Below are 21,433 nucleotides of genomic sequence, written 5' to 3'. Positions count from 1 at the left end.
AATTGCACTATACATGCTGGGCACAAACGTCACATCTTATATTATTAAAGATTATGACTTACGGAAAGGTTCATGTTTGTGACTGGCAATGTAATATGGAAAAAGTAGATATTACAATGACTAAATAAATGGAGGATTTTGTGTAGCACGGCTTCTGTAGGTTTCACAAAGTCTAAGTCTTTTTAAGACCTTTTTGAGAACATTATGAATGAAATTTCAGGTTATACTGCGCTAAACACTAAGGACTTTTTCGAATGGGCCAGTTGGGTCAATGGAACAGATTCAACCCAACCCCCCCTCCCAGTAAAAAAATATAGTTTACTTCTTAACCATATACTCACCTGCCATTTTATTAGGTACACCTATTCAACTGCTCATTAATAGCAACTCATGCAGAAACTCAATGCATTTAGGCAGGTAGACAAAAGTAAAGTGTTTTTTCTAGTTCTAGTAAAGTGTACCCAATAAAGTGGCCGGTAAGTATATATTAAATACTGTGTCGAATCCAGCGAACCCTAGTTGTATACATACAGTACACTTTTTTCAACATAACATTTTGAGGCAAGTGTTTTTGACCTTGCATGCATAGCCTGTTGTTGGAGACCCCCAACACCAAAATATAACCTTAGGGGCTCCATAATCAAATATTAATTTTAAGAAGGTTAATTAAACCATATTGGTCTATGTAATAATCAACTGAGTTTTGCTTAATGTTTTATTGAGATGGATTGCTGGGTAGCTTTACATGGACTTGGAAAATGATTTATAAGGCATACAAGACAAAATTTCAAGACTTAACATAAATTTCAGGACCTAAACCCTATGGACAGCCTGTATAGTTACCCATAGCATTGCTGTTCATGAGGAAAACGCCAATGGATTGACCGCTCTCATCTTCCAGACACGTAAAATAGGGGTAGTGGCCATACAGGTTGTGTGTGCCCTGAATACAAAAAAAAAAGAGATGGTATATTGTGATGGTATATTTCAACTTTATATCAAGTTATGAAACAATTGAGAACATGTATGTCTCATGAGCTTTAAATACAAATGCCATGACAGTCAATGAGTGTGACCCAACGTGGTAATGTAATCTTAAAAGGGCTTCATGTGAAATATTTAAGGGTCAAACACAACGTCCCATTTTATTGTCTGCACCAAATCGGATTTACAAAATATATTTTATAATATTACATAGAAATAATGATTATTAATGTTTCAGATAAGATTAGTGAATAAAGCATGTCAAAGTATGGGTAAATTATATTTAGTTGCCATTAAAAATAAATTTTAATGTAAAAATGACATAAAAATCTAAACTGCATGTATTATTTAGTAATAAATTAATAAAAAAATAAGTATAAAAATAATAAATACATAAAAAATAAATAAAACTAAGTAAAAATATACATAAAGATAATAATAATTAATAAAAAACATATAAAATAAATAATTAAAATATAAATAAAAATATAATTACAAAATAAAAATAAATAAATAATAAATAAGTAAAAATACAATATACATAAAAATATAAATAAGATATTAAAAATTACATAAATAAAATAAATGAGCAAACATTTAAATTAAAAATATAAATGAATAAATAAAATAAATAAATAAATAAAAAGCAAATAAGTAAAAATATACATAAAATATAAGAATAAAAATAGAATATAAGAATATAGAAAAGAATATAAATATAAATTATAAATAAAATATAAATAAAAAATAAAGGAATGAATGAATGAATAAATAAATAAATAAATAAATAAATAAATAAATAAATAAATAAATAAATAAATAAATAAATACATTAATTGATTAATTAAATATATATTATTATAGCACATAATATATAATCAAATGAACATAATTCTAAAAATACCATATACAACTTTTGGGGTTTATTAACTCTTATTACACAGAACAACATTATAATGCCCATCTTTTGTGAATCATGGTAAAATACATTATATACTTGCTAATATTAGGATGTCAGACTTAAAAAGAACCTCTGATTTGCACTCCTTAGGACACATCGCTATATACACCACATAAGCTACAACCTCTATATTGAATCATTCCTATTTTGACCAATATTTTTAAGTTATTAAGTCATAAATATGAGAAAATACTCATTTCTGGATCGCCGATTGTTTCTGCAGCACACAATCAGGCAATATTTTGACAATCATGCAAAGAGAAATGTTATTTATAAAAATTACACAGCTACTCCTGTCAATGCTGAAGCTCTTATTTGACAAGAAAATTATTATAATGCTTCTCCATACGACTAATGCACTATAATTAAGCTCTTCTGACATCAAGCAATGTTTGTAAGATGCTATTCTCAGACAATCTTGACATCCACAAAAGATCCCCTTAGAAAAGATCCAATGTTATTCTGAATCATTTGTTTATGAATCAGATAGAGACAGTTTTTGGCTCACTGATTCAGTAATCAGTAAATAAATGATACTTTATTTTCATTCAGATGACTACAGAATGTTGTATGATTCTTCAATGATGCTTTTCCATTGTTTTTAAAGGGTTACTGTCCCAAACCTTTAATCAGCAATGGCATTAAAATGTTTTGGGTCTTTTTTATTTTTGGAAATAGGCAACAATAATTTGTATGAGTTAAAATTATCAATTTACTTTAAGACAAAAATATTAGAATATTAAGCAAATTTATTGTTGTAAATGAATCAGATTTTTAAAAAGTAAATACAGTCACTGGACAAAATCAGGAGCCGCTTGACTGTATTCGGCATTGAACTACTCTAATAATTTAACTATAAATTGTTTTAAATTATACTGCATCAGATAATATTAAGCAATGTTTTCTATGCATATTAAAATGTTATTAAATAAATAGGAAAATACCCATGGCAACTTTAAAGTAATAAAGTCTGGTATATTTATCTTCGGCCCACCACCCTCAATAAAGTTTGGCCCTTCATAAGAAAAATATGGTTTACTTCTGGTTTACAGCTTAAATCTTTAACGGTGAATTTCTAAATATTTAGATCTTTTTTGAATCCTCAGATTGCGGATTTTGAAAAAGTTGTATCTTAGGCATATATTACATTAACAATATTTATATTATATACAATTATATAATAATAATCATATATATTTATGTGATAATGACGATGATAATAATAATAATAATAATAATAATAATAATAATAATAGTAAGAAGAAGAAGAAGAAGAAGAAGAAGAAAAATAGTAAGAATAATAAGAAAAATAATAATAAAAATAAATAAACAAAATTTAAAAAGCAAAAAATTATTACATTATAAAAATGAATAAAAATAAAATAATAACAATAAAAAATAATAATAAAGAATATAAAAATAAACTAAATTTAAAAAGCAAAATTAAAATAAATTATAAATAATATAATTTTAATAAATTTAATAAATAAAATTATTAGAATAAATTATAGTAATAACTTATAAAATTAATAAATACATTAATTAATTAATTAATCAATTAAAAAAAAATAATAATAAAAATAATAATAATAAAGAACAATAATAAAACAAAACTAACTAAATAAATAAATAAATAAATAAATAAACAAAATTTAAGAAGCAAAATATTAATACATTATAAAATGAATAAAAATAATAACAATAAAAATAATAAAGAATAATAAAAATAATAAAAAATAAATTATAAAAAGCAAATAATTAATAATATTATAAATAATATTATTGTAATAAATTATAATAGCTTATTAAAAACAAATAAATAATAATAATAATAACTTTAATCGAAATAAATAAATAAATACTACTACTACTACTATACTACTGATAATAATCATAATAATTACTTTGAAATAAATAGATAAATAAATAAATACTACTGCTACTACTACTACTAATAATAATAATAATAATAATAATAATGATAAATAAATACATAACTAATAAACAAACAAATAAATATACATTTTAAAAAGCAAAATATAAATAAATTATATTATATATAATATATATATATATATATATATATATATATATATATATATATATATATATATATATATATATATATATTACAACCTGAAATTTTAATAACTTAACAAAAATAAATAATAATAATAATATTAATAATAATAATAATAATTATAATAATAATAATAATATAAAATTAATTAACTGATGACTGATTGACTCATTGATTAGAATCCCAAACCAATATACAAATTACCAGTGAAATCTGGACCACAAAAAAACATTGACTGATTGCCCTGATTGCAAATGTTTTTTTTTTTTTTTTGAGATCCAGATTTCACTGGCGATTTGTATGTTGGTTTGGAATACTCTGATATACATGATCTAAATGTTAAGACTCACGCCGTTGGGGAAAGAGTCTCTTGTGAAGATAGGCCAGGTCCTCCAGTTGGTGTCATGACGGAAGGTCTGATGGACGTGCTCTCCGAGGCCATAAATATTGTGAGAGGGGAGTTTAGCTGAGAGCTGAAGGTACTGATCAGCAAAAACCAGTGGCCCAATGGTGGTGTCAAACCTGACGCACCAAGACAAGAAGATCTTAATGTCCCTATATATATTTCAGCTGACAGGTATTATTTTATGTTAAAGAAAATGTTCACACTTTAAAGTAATGGTCCATTAGTTAATGTATTTACTAACATGAACTAATAATGAACAAAGCTTACACAGCATTAATTACTCATAGTTCAACATTCACTTATCTTATTACTTGTTATTCAATGCCAAAGTTGTGCTTGTTAACAATGGTTAATGCACTGTGAGTTATCTTGAATTAACCATGAACAACTTTATTTCCATTATCTAACGCTAACAAAGTTAAATAAATACTGTATTGTTCATTGTTTGTTCATGTAAGTAACTCCATTAACTTAAACTAACAATAACTAATGGATCATTATTTTGATTACTCTCCAGAGCAAAACTGATAGCCACAAATAGTTTGCTTGACTCAAGCACCTCTTTATCAGAAGCTCTGCTTTGAGTTTTAAAAATAACATCACAGCAGATAAGATTAGAATATTGGACACGTAAAGTCTTTATGAAATATCAATACTTGCTGAAACCTCAATGTGAGCCATGCGTTCCTATGATTAACACAATTCTTATAAGTGTTTTAAGTCATAAATGTCAGGAGATAAAAGATGAGTGTGGTTTTGCAACACAGACAATGTGGCAATAGTCATGTAAAGGGAAATACTGGTGTTTACGCAATTCTTTTAATATACTGTGCAGAAGCACTTTTCAAACTAATTCAATTTAATTTGTAGAGCACTTATCACAATAATTATTCATTCACTTTCTTTTCAGCTCAGTCCCTTTGTTAATCTTGAGTCGCCACAGCGGAATGAACCGCCAACTTATCCAGCGCATGTTTTACACAGCGGATGCCCTTCCAGCTGCAACCCATCTCTAGGAAACATCCATAAGCACTCATTCACACTCATACACTACAGACAATTTAGCCTACCCAATTCACCTGTACCGCATGTCTTTGGACTGTGGGGGAAACCGAAGCACATGGAGAAAACCCACGTGAACGCGGGGAGAACATGTAAATTCCAGACAGAAACACCAACTGACCAGCCGAGGCTCAATCTAGCGACCTTCTTGCCGTGAGGCGACAGCAACACTTCAATACAGTTGAAGTCAGAGTTATTAGCCCCCCTGAATTATTAGCCCCCTATTTTTTTTCCTCAATTTCTGTTTAATGGAGAGATTTTTTCAACACATTTCTAAACATAATAGTTTTAATAACTCATCTCTAATAACTGATTTGTTTTATCTTTGCCCTGATGACAGTAAATAATATTTGACTAGATATTTTTAAGTCTTCTATACAGCTTAAAGTGACATTTAAAGGCTTAAGTAGGTCAACTAGGTTAACTAGGCAGGTTAGGGTATGTATTTAGGCAAGTTATTGTATAATGGTTTGTTCTGAAGACTATTGAAAAAATATATAGCTTAAAAGTTATCGGTGGTTCATGCGGTGTGAAACACTCTGTTGCGATCCATCATACAGTCTAAACAAAGCAGCGACGAAATGCTAGCCCAGATAGTCATGCAGTGTGAAAACATAAATGACACGACTACTTTGAACATCACGCAGTCTGAATTCAAGACATTAATGTCTTTTTTTTAATAATTCCAAGTTTAAATGTCAGAGCATTCGAAAGGAATAGGGCATAGGGGGGATAACTGGCAATGGAAACTACAGCCATAGACAACCCAGGCTCATTCTGAAAACGTAGTCACGTGAACGTTTCTGGAGGCGGCGAATTCTGTAGCTGGAGGTACCTATGGCTGCATTTCATTTTTTAAGCGAATGTTACGGGGCGGTATGACGCCGTTTCTTTTCGCGCTTACCGACTAACCGCTTACCTCCGTATGGAGGGCTTTCCCGCCGCAACCAGTTTGTCCAGTTAGCTCGGCGAACTTGAGACGCAGAGAGGAGCTGACCAAGACGAAAACATCCGGGTTTGAGTCCGGGGAAGAGCGGTTTCAAAAATCAGGTAAGACAAAAACAGAATCCAAAAAAATAAAGCGAACAAGTTCATAACAGGGTGAAAATGAGGCAAATCTAAAAACGTGGGAAAATTAGACGAGGGGTTTTCTTTTTCTGGACTGTTGTGTAAATTGTTGGTTGGGTTTAAGTTGGTGGGTGGGTCAATTGTTAAAATTGGTTGGGTTTAAGGAAAGAGGAGGGTGGGTCAGCCGATTGGCTGGTCGCCAAGTCAATTATTTAGTCAGTCAGACAGACGGTCGTTTGACAGCGGCATCTGGTGGGTTTACGCGAGAACAGCACTTGCAAGACACATTTGAAACCCAGGCTCATTCTGTAAATGTAATCTCGTGGACGTTACTGGAGACCCGAAAGGTACGTATTTTTGCAGTTTTTGTTTTCGCGAATCCACGAGAGGCCGCTGTGTGCGCTTTTTCTTATCTTAAATGTCTTACCTGATTTATGGAACCGCTCTTCCCCGGACTCAAACCCAGTCAGCTCCTCTTTGTGTCTCAAGTCCGCCGAGCTAACAGAACAAACTAGTTGCGGCGGGAAAGCCCTCGACACGGAGGTAAGCAGTCAGCTAGTAAGCGCGAAAAGGATCGGTGTCACACCGCCTCGTAGCATTCGCTTAAAAAATGAAATGCAGCCATACGTGCCTCCAGCTACATAATTTGCAGTCTGTTTGTTGGAGCGATGTATTTGGAAAATCATGGAACTATGATTGTAACAACGAAACGTGCAATCTTAGTTGGCTAATGCTGGTTTTGGGACACGCACACCTGAAAAGTGGCTTACTTTGTATCCAAAGAACATAAGATATCCAAAATAAAATATATTGTGTTCAATAGGGAAACAAAGTTGTTGCTTTTTACCCAGACATTTAAAACGAACATATTTTAGAGGAGTAATCACAATACTGTAAAATACAGTGAAAGCATGATGTTTTACCCAAGGTCATCATACCATCTGAATCTTATACAGGCTGCCTAGATCAAATACAATGTGTAAGAACTAAGACTTATAACTAACCTTATACCTGCCTGTCTATTTTCTAAGTACACAAAAAACCTGGGCACAAAGGCAGACAACAACTAAAGGAAACAAACCAATTTCCATCCACAGCATGTAGACGTCGAGACTTTACAAAAAAAACCTTGTTTGCATTGCTTCAGGCTCTCTTTCTCTCTCTCCGGATTCTTTCATGCCTTTAATTTTAGTCTTCTCGCTGTTGTTGTGATTTTTCATTTAGTCAAAGAAACCCTCTGAAATGATTCCGTGCTGCATTGTTAGCAATACGCAAAGAGTCAACATATGATCTGCATTTGAAAAGGAAATGAGAGAGACGAAAAACTCGGCACTCACAGGAGTTTTTCTGGTGTTGTTCTCCAGATTTTCACTCCAAAGGGCTTCTGGACGATCTCTACTTTGTATTTTAAGGGTCCGGTGGGAGGGTTGGCAGGGGCTTTCACGTTTTCATGAGGAACTTCAAACCTGGCTTGCTTTGCATCAGTGATCTGGTAAACCAAAAATACATCGCACACCATTATATACATGTTTACCCATTACATACATGACATCGTGGCTATTGGGTCAGTTCGTAAACAGACCTTAAATCGAAAGCGGTTTTCTGTCTGCATTTCACCGTGGAAGGTCAAATCCTTAATATCAGCTCCAAACAGAGAAGGAGCATTCATTCTTGTCAGCTTGGCCTCGATATCTAAACAAAAACAAGCATTTTTTCACAACATTTTAGTGAATTGTCAGCTTTACTGTACTTCCCATAGAGTACTGTACATTTATTAAAAGTTTAAAGTGAAAAAGCTACAGCTTGGAAACACTTTAGTCACAGTTCATTTAATCAACTACTGGCTTATTACCTGCCCATTATTAAAGGGCACCTAAGATGAAATTCATCTTTTGTAAGCTGTTTGGACAGAACTGTGTGTAGGTATAGTATGTCCACAGTCCAACTAGGGGGATATAAAGACAATAAGGGTGCTTTCACACCTGTGAATCGATTCAGTTGTTCCGAAACAGGGATTCATAACAGTTTGACTAATTTTGCAGCTGTTGGACAACATAATGTACTTTTAAGGCTTTTTGGGTGAGAATGTAGTTTATTTATAATGACAGTGTATGTTTTAAAATATTTATCATTTCAGAGATGACATCAGCTTGTCATATTGAGCAGAGCAAAGATATTGACGGTTGAAAATCTGACACAAGATGGGAACAGACCGAATAATAAGTCGTTAGAGGAGAAAAACTCAGCGTTTTCTTGGAGTAATTTCAAACTTCACCTGATCAAATCATTTTAAAACAGGAAAGTGACGCTCTAAGTAGGGTTGGGCTGATAGATGATGCCATGGCCTATTGCTGATAGCCGACAAACTTCACGATGCTGAGGCGGCATTGCGGTCCATCTCCCCGCCCCACATTTATATTGATATATTACTTATTATTTGCATGTCATCTCAATAGCAATAACGGTCTTTTCATGAGCAGTGGTAAATGTTACTGATGGCTGACAGCATCGTGAGGATTAAACGAAGGATTATACAGCACCTCTCACGCCTAAAATGTGTAGATTCAGTGGCAAACGCTGTTAACTGCAAACCCCGTCCCACAGACTTTACAGTGAACGGCTTTTGTCATTTTCATAGCTGACTTGAAGCCCCTGTAAGTCTTTTATCCACTCTTGGACAAGTGTAAATGGTGGATTAACATTCAGCACATGATCCCTATTAAGATGTGCCATTATTAGTAACTGTAGGTGTTTTCTAAAACCAAATCTGTCAGTGTTGTTTTCATTCTCTCATCTTCAGCGCTTTACATTTTCGTGGTTGTAGCTCCTGTCATCTGAAGGTAGAAGGCATTGACTGAGTGATTGACAGCTCATATTAACCAATCATTCGCTCTCAGTTAGAGCAGTGGGCCAAAAAGAAGACCACAACGGCAGTGCAAGCACTGCACTGTTTTAATCTGTTTCTGAGTGCTGCATTTGGCATTTTTAGGTGCCGTGCATAGATGTATTCTGCATACATGTCTTCTAAATCCACGCACGCGGATTTTTCAGTGAAAACAGTGAAAATGAATGTACTCCCCCAAATGCTTCCAAATATATGTTTAAGATGTATAGATAAAATCTCCGGCGCATATGCGACCAAAACGATCAAGCCCTAGAATCTTTACTTATTATTAGTTCCTCATTATAATAATAAAATAAAGAAGTTATCATCAATCACAATACAGATTACAGTGAACTCCAAACGAACTCTCGTCTCTTCCACCAGATGCGGGAAAATGACATTAGATCGACACAGATCACTCTGCCTATATTCATGCCAGATATCGTTCAGCCTTATAATCTTAAAATGTGAGCAAAATCACCTGTTTTGTCATCACTATAGACATTACGCTAGAGAATCATTCAAATACTAGCTCTGAAGTGACATTGGTAAAGTAGCAACGGTTTCTACTGTCCTAATGTCAGCTGCAGATATGAATGAATGACGGAAGAAAGTAGTTCCTCATAGAAAAAGGATTTGAGACTCTCTGTGTTTGATTTACTTTTTTATACACACTATTAGACAGTTAAACTGTTTTATAAACACAATATTACACTCATAGCAGTGCAATATGGCTGTATATTGACACTGCTGGTGTACTAAGCCAACCCACACCTCTCAGCAGTGCCAATACACATCCATATCACCCTGCTACTCATGTAATGATATTGCTCATATATACTATACTGTATGTGAGAAACCATAAAACCATTTTATCTCCAAACTATCCTCAGTCAAGATCATTTATGTCCGCAACACAAACATTTACATAAGATTTCATAAAGAGCTTATAAGGGTTATTTCATCCATAACATTTATCATGAGCATAAGTAATAGTACTGCTGCTTCAGCAAGCCATGTTTATGCAAATGAATGTACTTTTGTTTACTACCAAAAGCTCTGGAATGTGTTTCACACCACATGTAAAAGTGACAGAAATAGTGAAGAAGAGAGAGTGTTAGCTGATTTAACCTTGCTGATTAGTGAAATCTGATATGCCAACATTAAAATAATCTCACAATAACTGGCTCATGACAAGAGAGACTTATCTGAAGCCCAGTGATATAAACTGCATCATAATATTTTATTACAGCAAGTCTCATTGCAGTACTCACGTGTGCTGTCAGGATTGCTTACGCGGTCCGCGGTGTAGCCGTGATTTTTGGAAAAGAAGCACCAGGGGACGTTGGTCTCATCCAGGGGGCTCCAGCAACAGGCTCTTTCCAAACATTTTTGCTGTAAGGAGACACGAGGAATGTTCAGAAAAGCATGTTGGGTGTCTGTGTGTAGTGTAGGAGATGTTCAGCGCTGTGTACCTGAGATGCACCGCCGTCGGGAAAACAGTCCACTCTGTCTGTTAGAGGAATGTCAGGACATTCTGGGACGATGTCTGGATCGGATCCTGAATCTAAAAAATATTTACATTATATTAACATTTAGTTTAGGGACAGTTAGCAGATGGACATTTTGATAAAGACTTATAAGATTCATAAGTAATTCCAAACAACAACAAACAAAGTTTTACTCTGGACAAGGCTACTTTTATTTGTTTCAAGAGTTTACACTTAGCTGATGATTGATTATAAAGTGTGTTTGACATGCTGTCCCGTGTGAGAGCCCTGAGTTCTCACACATAAGATCCTCGAGTCTGGGGCTCCCTCCCATTTGCAGGGCGAGAGGGGAGTTTGAGCTTAGGCAAATCTGAAAAGTCCCCCCTTATTTAGGGCTAATGACAAATTAGATATTGTTATATAGAGATACACTGCTGGTTAAGAGCTCGACTATAGTGCAAATTTAGATTAATCAATTTACTTATGACGCAGGGAAGGAAACCAGAGGACCTGGGAGAAACCCATCTGAGCAGGCGGAGAACATGTGAACACTGCACAGAAAGGTTTACCGGCCTGTTAAAGACCTGAACCAGTGACGTTCTTGCTGTGAGGCAACAGTGCTAACCACTGGGCCACCATGCCGCCCTATAAAGGAAAAGGAGGAGGAGTAGGGGTGGAAGGGGGGGATTCTTCAAGATCAAGATAACTGTAGTAAGAAACTCTGGTTATAGTTATGGTGAGTTAAGAATCTTCTCAGAGGTAAATAATGCATTAGCTAATGCAGGACCCGCTGTGATCAATCATAAGCACATGCTCCTCTCAAAACTAGTTTATAAATAATACTAATGTACTACTAGACAACAGCATGGGGAAATATATTATAATATTACAAATAATGTATGAAAAAACATACAATAATGCTCATAAAGGATGCACTAATTTAATAAATGTGCAGTAAACTACACTGTAAATAATCATGACAAAAAGTCATGACAATAAATGTTTTTGTTACTTTAACTTATTTTTGAATCAGGTTTAAACTAAATTTAATACATAATTTAATAGTAAAACTGACTTAATATTTTTAGTCAGTTTGACTAGATGTAAGTTTAGATGACTCTAAATATTCATTTGATTCAACTGAAGAATTTAGGCAGTTACAATTTTTTTTACAGTGTAGTACAATTATTTATTATACAAGTTTAAAATAACTTCATATAGTTGTTTTTTATATATATATTAATTTTTTTTTTAAAAGTCATTTATTTAATGTATATCACAGCAACTCAAAACAATGTGTGGCTAATTTGTACAACCTCATTCATATATTTTAGCACAATGAGGTTCATCCCCAAAAGATGGTTGCATTTAGGGGCACAACTCCTTTTAAATATCATGTTTACCATACACAAATTATAGGAATTTGCACAAATTATCACTGAAATAGTTCAATTTCCTTGTGAGATCAGGCTGAATGTATTAATTTAACTCAAAGGTGGATTTTTTGCTTATTTCTCCAGCTTGTAATGTAACACTATCCCTCAGAAATCATTAAAATATGCCGTGTTGCTTTTCAAATAATTTGTTATTATTATAAATGTTAAAAACTGTGAAAAATATGAGAATTATGATAATTTTTTCAGTATTTAAAGCAAAGGCAAACTTATTACAATAAATATATTAAAATATAAAATTATATAAAACACTGCAATAAATATATTTTCCAAAGTTTAAAATTAAACAAAAAAAACATAATAATAATATTAATAATATTAATAATAATAATAATAATAATAATAATAATAATAATAATAATAATAATAATAATAATAAAATCATACTTGTAACCGCACAACAACAGAGTTTAAAATTAATTAACTTGAAAGGTTCTATATCTGATTTATTTAACATTGCTGTCTTTTAACCAAGGTTTCTGCAGGTTTAACCAAGTTAAATTTAATACTTTTTAAGACATTTTAAGACCATTACGAATGAAACTTAAGGAGTTAATTTCAAATATCCTAGTTAGAAAAGATTTTCAGTTGCCCTATCAAAAAATATAAAAAATGAATACATGTATTATTAAAACAATAATAATAATTTTGTTTGAATATTGTTAAATTAATTTTCAAATATACCCATTCACAAACCCTATAACCCTTATCAAGAATAGAACAAAACATAGCTGTCAATTACTTTACTCTACAATATTAATAAAAAATAAATTAAATAAATGTCAGGTCAGTATCCTCGGCAGTAAACTAGAAGTTTTAAGCAAATGTTACTGTAATTGAAGTAATTAAATGCTATTTTTAAATAAAAAGTTCAGTTTTATTCAGATGGATTGTTTGTTAATTATATGGGTGTTAATGGATTGGGTAGTATACATAAACAAAGAAATATTAAGACCTGTAACAATTATTTAAGACCTACAACAAAAGTATTTCAGTAGATTTAAGACTAAATTTTAAGACTTTTTAAGACCCGTCGAACTTTTAACTGTTATAACATGACTTTCATGTTTCCCATACAACAATAACATAAAATTTATGATATTTCAAAAATACATATTACATAACCAGATAGATACTATTCTGCAATGATTGACCAGTATATGATCTCATATAGTCATATTTTAAATATTACAGAAAAACATCAGCTTTTTTAGAACCTGATCTCCATCAGCCCCCTGTACTCCCAAATCAAGGTCATCTAAAAAGCATACAGACTCCCCTCAACCCAAACCAGCCGTCCTGGGCTCAATTTGTTCCCTTTAAATTTAAACAACTCGGCCAACATCAGGGTGGTAAATTGAAATAGAGAGTGACAGCTGTCATAATAAGCCTGTCTGTGTGTGCTTGAGTCCTCGTCCCCGTATATGCCACTACAGTCTGCCTCTGCTTTTCTTACTACTGGGTGTCCTTCAAAACAACCACATTCTTTATAATAAACTGGAACATCAATGACTTGCATTTCTTGCTGTCCTTGACGTGGCAGATGCTGTTTTGTGTCATTATTAAACTTTTTTTTTTTTTTAATTGAAGAGCTGCTGTTCCACAGTACAAAATGTTAAACACTAATTGTAAATAAATGTAAAAGTGGTATAATTATATGGACACAAATTTCAGTGACATAATTTAGAATACACAAGAAGACACGATACTGATGACAAAAATTGCAATTGGTGCATTTCAATAGCCAAAAAACTACTTTAAGATTCAAGATCTCTCTCAAAGTAGTTTTTTGGCTATTGATCTTCTTTAGAAAAGATGTGTATTCTGATAGCAATTAAATCACCACAAAACAATCAGGGTGGACACAATTTTTCATACTTTACTGGAGCATCAAAGACTTGCATTTCTCGCTTTCCTTGACATGGCAGATGTCATTATTAAACAATTTTTTTTGAGCTGCTGTTTCACAGGACAAAATGTTCATCGTCTGTCAATAATGCTTCTAAAAGGAAGTAGCTTGTGTCTAATATCTGTGTTAATTATTAACGAGTCTAATCTGCAAAGAATAGAAGAAAAAAAACTGCTATAAAATTTGATGTTTTTAGATCGTTTTATTGATCTAAGTTTCCTTCTTTTTTATTCCTTCCCCATACATTTTAATATAAAACTAAATCTATTATAGTACCTGTTTTTGCCCTTTAAATACAGTAATATCCAATTTATAAATAAATAAATACATATATGTAAATATATATATACATAATTATTTTAACCTTCTAATTACCAGCCTGTAAGGAAAGTTAATTATTAATTTTTACAAAATATTATAATGTTTTATGATGAGATACAGATATAAAAATCTGAGATAATAAAAATACAAATTTAAAATTTAAAAAATTATAATAAATAAAATAATAATAATAAAACAAAATACAAATAGAAAAATAAATAAATAAAAATATTATATTTGTAAAAAATTATATATTTATTTTAAATATAATAAATAAAAACAAAATATATTTGATGCCCATTTTATTTTTGCATTCTAATGAAAACATCTATTTTTAAGAATACTTTTGTATTTAATAAAAACCGTTTTGCACAATATTTCACAACTGCACGTGTGCGCCATTACCTCTGCAGGACCTTTGGTAAATTTTTAACATGGAGTGTTTTATGATCTATTTTATTTGCTGTACACATACATTTAAAATGATGTCAATAGTTTATATTTCAGCAGAGGATGCTATTAACCCCCTTTATTCCATTCTATTCCTTCCATTTCCTTTATTTCAAAACATTAGAAATTGATTAAATAAAAACTCCTAAGCAATAAAATATCAATCAGTAATTAAATAATAATTAAAGTAATTAAAGTAACTAGAAATAGCCAATTAGTATTACCAAGTGTTCTTTTTTTAGAACCAAATGTCTTTTTGTTGCTTAATATTTGATACATGCTTGTTTGTGTCACTGCATGAGTGAGTAATGCCATGATATTTATGGTATTAATCATCACTTACCTTCTCTGATCGTCCCTGGTTCCCCAGTGGCCAGTACAACGATTAATGCGACAGCGACCACCAGCGCCAAAGCAAACAGCACCATCAGGGTCACCTCCAACCCTGAGAACCGCCGCTTGCCCATCTGATCAAAACACACACACACACACACACACACTAAGTAAACAACCATAAGCTTGCTATAATTCATCTTCCCGCACCTCTTACACAACACATGTGTCAACAACACAGACTTATTGAGAAAAGCACCCCCTATACTTTTTTGGAGAGCACGAATTATGAAGCCAGAGCTGCATCTTGCTGCATTTTGTTTTTAAAACGAATGCTACAGGGCGGTATGTCATTGCTGACAGCTTCTGTTTCTTATTGCGCTACCAGCTGACCGCTTAACCTACATGTGGATGGCTTTACTAATGCTACCAGTTTGCCCAGTGGCTCACCGCATACGTCGGTGGACTTGAGACACAGACAGGAGTTGACTGCCATGACAGGCTTCAAGTCCGGCAAAGAATGTTTCCAGAAAGAAGGTCAGACAAAACAAAAGCCAAAAAATAAAATAAACAAGTAAATAACAGGGTGGGAATGTGGTAAAATCTGAAAATGTGGTAAAAAATTAGGTGGCCGTGAGGGCTTTTTCCTGTCTGGATCGCTTCTGAAAACGCTACCTGTTAAGTTTAGGGAAATGGGTGGGTTATGTTAATCTGTGTTTTTGAAAACACTATTGGTTGGGTTTAGGGAAGGTGGTGGGTGGAGGTGTCAGTCAGTCTGTTAGTCAGTCGACAGGGGAATTACGCGAGAACAGCAGGCGTGAATGGCACTCCTGAAAGAAATCTGAGATCTGAAAAAGCGTACACAGCGGCCTCTGGTGGACTAGCGAAAATAAAATCTGCAAAAAAAACTTACCTCCTGGGAAATATTTTGTGCTCTCCAGAAATGTATACAGGAGTACATATAAATAATGACCCCTCTGTATTAACAGCCTCCTGTTATGTATGTATGTGTGTGTGTGTGTGTATATATATATATATATATATATATATATATATATATATATATATATATATATATATATATATATATATATATATATATATACATATATATATATATATATATATATATATATATATATATATATATATATATATATATATATATATATATACACACATATATATATATATATATATATATATATATATATATATATATATATATATATATATATATATATATATATATATACATATATATATATATATATATATATATATATATATATATATATATACACATATATATATATATACACATATATATATATACATATATATATATATATATATATATATATATATATATATATATATATATATATATATATACATATATATATAAATATATATATATATATATATATATATATATATATATATTTTTTAAACCCAATTTCTGTTTAATGTAAAGCAGACTTTAACACCTTTCTAAACATAATATTTTTAATAACTCATTTCTAATAACTAATTTATTTTATCTTTGCCATGATGACAGTATACACTATTTGACTAGATATAGATACAAGTATTCAGCTTAAAGGGACATTTAAAGGCCTAACTAGGTTAATTAGGCAAGTTAGAGTAAGTAGGCAACTCATTGTATAACAGTGGTTTGTTCTGTAGACAACTGAAAAAGAAATAGCTTAAAGGCGCTAATAACATTGACCGTAAATGCTTAAAAAAATATAAAGTACTTTTAATCTAGCAGAAATAAAACAAATAAGACTTTCTCTAGAAGAAACATGTTATAGGAAATAATGTGGAAAACATTTCTTGCTCCGTTGAACAGAAATTGGGAAATATTTGAAAAAACTAAACATAAATTTTGACTTCGCCTGTATATTTTGGCATTTTTTGTTCATTATCAAGAGTTTTAGTTGTTCCCTATACTGCATTTGCCTTCAAGATAGAGTTAAAAGAATTGAACATCCAGCAATATCAACAGCAACTACTGTAAAAAGTCAGAAACACTGCTCATCATTTCTTTGAATTCTGTATTTCATCATTATTATTTTACTTTGTTTCTTCATTTAAAAAAAAAAAAAAAAAAGAGGAACTTTATTCTGCATTAGTAACAGCTGCCAGTTGTTTTTTTAGCAAGAGAATTACAGCCAAATTATTTTTAGTCTTTTCTTGGAATTCATCATGGTATTTTTTCACTTTGAGAGTATTTAAATAATGATGATTCATTTGGACAAATTCACATGACAGAAATAAAAAGCCACATAATTTGTCTTATGGATAAAACGCTCTTGATTTAATTGCAGTCCTTCAAAATGAAATTGATTGTTTTTCATTTGCCACCGCAGCTTGTCGGGTGTAAAAAAAAAAACTTATCAAGATTAAATGTTTGCATGCATTCCTGTATGCTAAACAACTAAATATATTGTACAGTATGTATATATATATTCATTCATTCATTCATTCATTTTCTTTTTAGCTTAGTCCCTTTATCAATCTGGGGTCGCCACAGTGGAATGAACTACCAACTTATCTAAACTTAACTAAACTTAAGATATAATGAATTAAAACTAATAAAAATATTTATTCTGCTCAAGAGGAAAAAAAAGACATTCTATCAAAGGCAAAATATTTTATTGACCATGAAATAATTTAATTACCCTTGTTCCAGCTCAAATATTTATTTTATTTTGGGAAAGAAAGAAAAAAAATAAATTAAAAATATTAAATAAATAAAGATTTTTACTATTATAAAAAGAAAGTAAAGTTGTACTGGACTAAACTAAATACATAATGAATTTAAAATTAATTAAAAAATGTATTCTGCTCAAGGGGAAAAAACACATTCACTCAAGGGTAAAATATTTTATAGACCATGAATTATTTAATTACTTTGTTTCAGCTTAAATGTTTATTTTGGAAAAGAAAGAACAAACAAACAAACAAACAAATAAACAAGCAAATAAACAAACAAACAAACAAACAAATAAATAAATAAATAAATAAATAAATAAATAAATAAACAAATAAATAAATAAATAGATAAATAAATAAATAAATATTTTTACTACTATAAAATCAAAGCAAAGTTGTACTTTTGACTAAACTAAATACATAATTAATTTAAAATTATTAAAAAATTTTATTCTGTTTGAGAGGAGAAAAAAGACATTTACTTTTTTAAGGTGAAATATATATATATTTTTATAGACCATGGATTAATTTAATAACTTAAGCCTTTAATCAGCTTAAGCCTTTAACTACCCCATCAAGAAAGAAATATTTAGATTGCATTTCTTAATTCCTAATGTTGGTAGTTAACACACAATGCATTTTTTTTCAACACATCATTTCTAAAATATCAGCCTCTGCCAAATGGTTTATATGTCGGTTTATGGTAAAGTACCGGCAATAAATCAATATACTATGAAAAATCTGAAATTATTAAGTGTAAGATCAGTTTACTTGAACATATAATCAAAATAAAAAATTTGAATACTATATCCCCTTTTTAAAGTATACCATACAATAGTTCAGATTCTCATTTAACACGTTTTCTTGGTTTTTTTATTATTTATTTATTTTTTTTACAATAAAACCAAAATCAAGTGTAGTAGTGCAACAGGATTTTTGCTTGATTTTTTTTTATAACCAACAATACCATGTGTAAGCCATTATTTAAAAAGGTCGTTCTTTAAATGACTTTAACAGTCATTATTTAAAACAGTAAAAACATGGTCAACCATTTGGTAGAGGAGCAGATGGTTAATGTTTATTTTGAGAAAGAGTAAATAAGCAAATATGTTTTACTACTATAAACTCAAAGTAAAGTTGCACTTTAGACTAAACTAATACATGTAAAGTAGTTTTACTTGTCCAGTGCATGTCAGAATAACAAAAATCACCTTTAATTAATTTATTTAATATATATATACACATTAGTCCTACCTTCACTGTTGTTTTATGCAAGCTCACAGTTGTTAATTCCTTCCCTTTTCAGTTGTGTGTGCAGATGAAGGAAGCACACTGAGATAGAGCAGAGCTGGACCATCTGTTTTATGCAATAAAAACATGAACACCCTGAGTGGGAGTGTTTGTGTTTTACAGTTTTACAACCAGAACTTCACCACGCAGCATGATAGGTTTTAACCAAAGGTCACTTACTGCAGATATGAGGAAGTGTGCGGAGAGAGAAGCGTCTTAATGTCCATTCAGGAATCATTCACAGAGCACAGCTTACACAGATGTTTGTTCATGCACACTATGACGAAGCATTTCTTCCTTGTTTATGATGCATGCATGTCCTTATCAACCCGAAATGACATTAATATCTACGTTATCCTAGCAATGTCTATCATTACATTTTTTTTTCAATCCCCAATGCTGAATTTAGCTGTCAAATGAGTGAGCTCTTGCAGGAAGTCTTTAGCTACGCATCTGTGTTGAATCAAAATCATTTCGCAAGACATTGTTTCGTTCCAAAAATGTTGCATTAACTCGTTCAAAATGTTTCAAAGAGGCAATTAGACAAGACAGGTTTCATGAGACGGTGGGATTTAAGCTGGAAATGTGTGATTTGCTTTCTGTGACGTGTTGAATGAGAGATTAGAGATGCGAAATTATTCACAGACTAATAAGTAGATTTTAATGAAGCAATTACATGTGTCATTTATGGGCCTCTCTGAGTCTTTATTAAGTGAGATTGTTTTATGAACTGAAGATTGACCTTTGACATCAGAAGAAATGAGACATGCAAGTGAGTGAAAAGCATTGGATGGATGGACGGACAAATGAATATGCCGCTGGATGATGGGATGGATGGATAGATGGATATACAGCTTTATAGATAAATGGGGAGATGAATGGATGGACGGATATCTTGATACATATAGATGGATATAAAGATATATGTATGTTTGGATAAAAGGATGGATGTATTATCGGATCGATGGATAAACGGACGGACCGATGGATGGATATACAGCTGCATATATAATGGATGGACAGATGGAGAAAACAGGCAACAAGATTTAAAGACAGAAATATATGGCTGATAGATGGATGGGTGGACGGACAAATGAAAGGATGGATGAGCAACAAGATTAAAAAGCAGGAAGGTAGGATGGATGGATGGATGATTGATGGATGGATGAATGAATGGACATATACTGTAAACAGGCAACAAGATGAAAAGACAGGAGGATATGGCCAGAGATGGATAGATGGATGGATGGATGGATGGATGGATGGATGGATGGATGGATGGATGGATGGATGGATGGACAGATGTATGGATGATTGATGGATGGATGGATGGATGAATGGACATATAAACAGGCAACAAAATGAAAAGACAGGAAGATATGGCCAGAGATGGATGGATGGATTGATGGATGGATGGATGGATGGATGGATGGATTGATTGATTGATGGATTGATGGATGTATGGATGGGTGGATGCATGGGTTGATGGATGATGGATAAACAGGCAACAAGAGTATAAGGCAGGAAGATTTGGCTGATGGATGGATGGATGGATGGATGGATGGATGGATGGATGGATGGATGGATGGATGGATGGATGGATGGATGGACGGATGTATGGATGGATGTATGGATGGACATATAAACAGGTAACAAGATGAAAAGACAGGAAGATATGGCCAGAAATGGATAGATTAATGGATGGATGGATGGATGGATGGATGGATAGATGGATGAATGGATGGAAGGATGGATGGATGATTGATGGATGGATAGATGAATGGACATATAAACAGGCAACAAGATGAAAAGACAGGAAGATATGGCCAGAGATGGATGGATGGATGGATGGATTGATTGATGGATTGATGGATGGATGGATGGATGGGTGGATGCATGGGTTGATGGATGATGGATAAACAGGCAACAAGAGTATAAGGCAGGAAGATTTGGCTGATGGATGGATGGATGGATGGATGGATGGATGGATGGATGGATGGATGGATGGATGGATGGACGG

General features: G+C 32.0%; 1 protein-coding gene across 2 annotated transcripts in view; it reads right to left on the bottom strand.

The window, feature by feature from the left end:
* The window catches only part of si (sucrase-isomaltase), a 122,340-nt gene extending 102,880 nt beyond the window's left edge, over positions 1 to 19,460 (bottom strand). For both annotated transcript variants that reach the window (XR_012394176.1, XM_073930185.1), the window contains exons 1-8: positions 19,378 to 19,460; positions 15,413 to 15,536; positions 10,921 to 11,012; positions 10,720 to 10,840; positions 8,144 to 8,253; positions 7,899 to 8,050; positions 4,376 to 4,547; positions 844 to 943 (exon numbers count right to left, since the gene is read on the bottom strand). Coding sequence is in view for 1 of the 2 variants with exons in the window: in XM_073930185.1 (XP_073786286.1) it covers positions 844 to 943; positions 4,376 to 4,547; positions 7,899 to 8,050; positions 8,144 to 8,253; positions 10,720 to 10,840; positions 10,921 to 11,012; positions 15,413 to 15,536 (871 nt within the window). In the remaining variant the exon portion in view is untranslated. The remainder of the gene's footprint in view (positions 1 to 843; positions 944 to 4,375; positions 4,548 to 7,898; positions 8,051 to 8,143; positions 8,254 to 10,719; positions 10,841 to 10,920; positions 11,013 to 15,412; positions 15,537 to 19,377) is intronic.
* Between the last annotated feature and the right edge of the window lie 1,973 nt (positions 19,461 to 21,433).

The sequence above is a fragment of the Danio rerio genome, chromosome 18 (genome assembly GCF_049306965.1).
Source record: "Danio rerio strain Tuebingen ecotype United States chromosome 18, GRCz12tu, whole genome shotgun sequence".
Taxonomy (NCBI): domain Eukaryota; kingdom Metazoa; phylum Chordata; class Actinopteri; order Cypriniformes; family Danionidae; genus Danio; species Danio rerio.
This window is presented reverse-complemented; position numbering and strand designations above follow the sequence as displayed.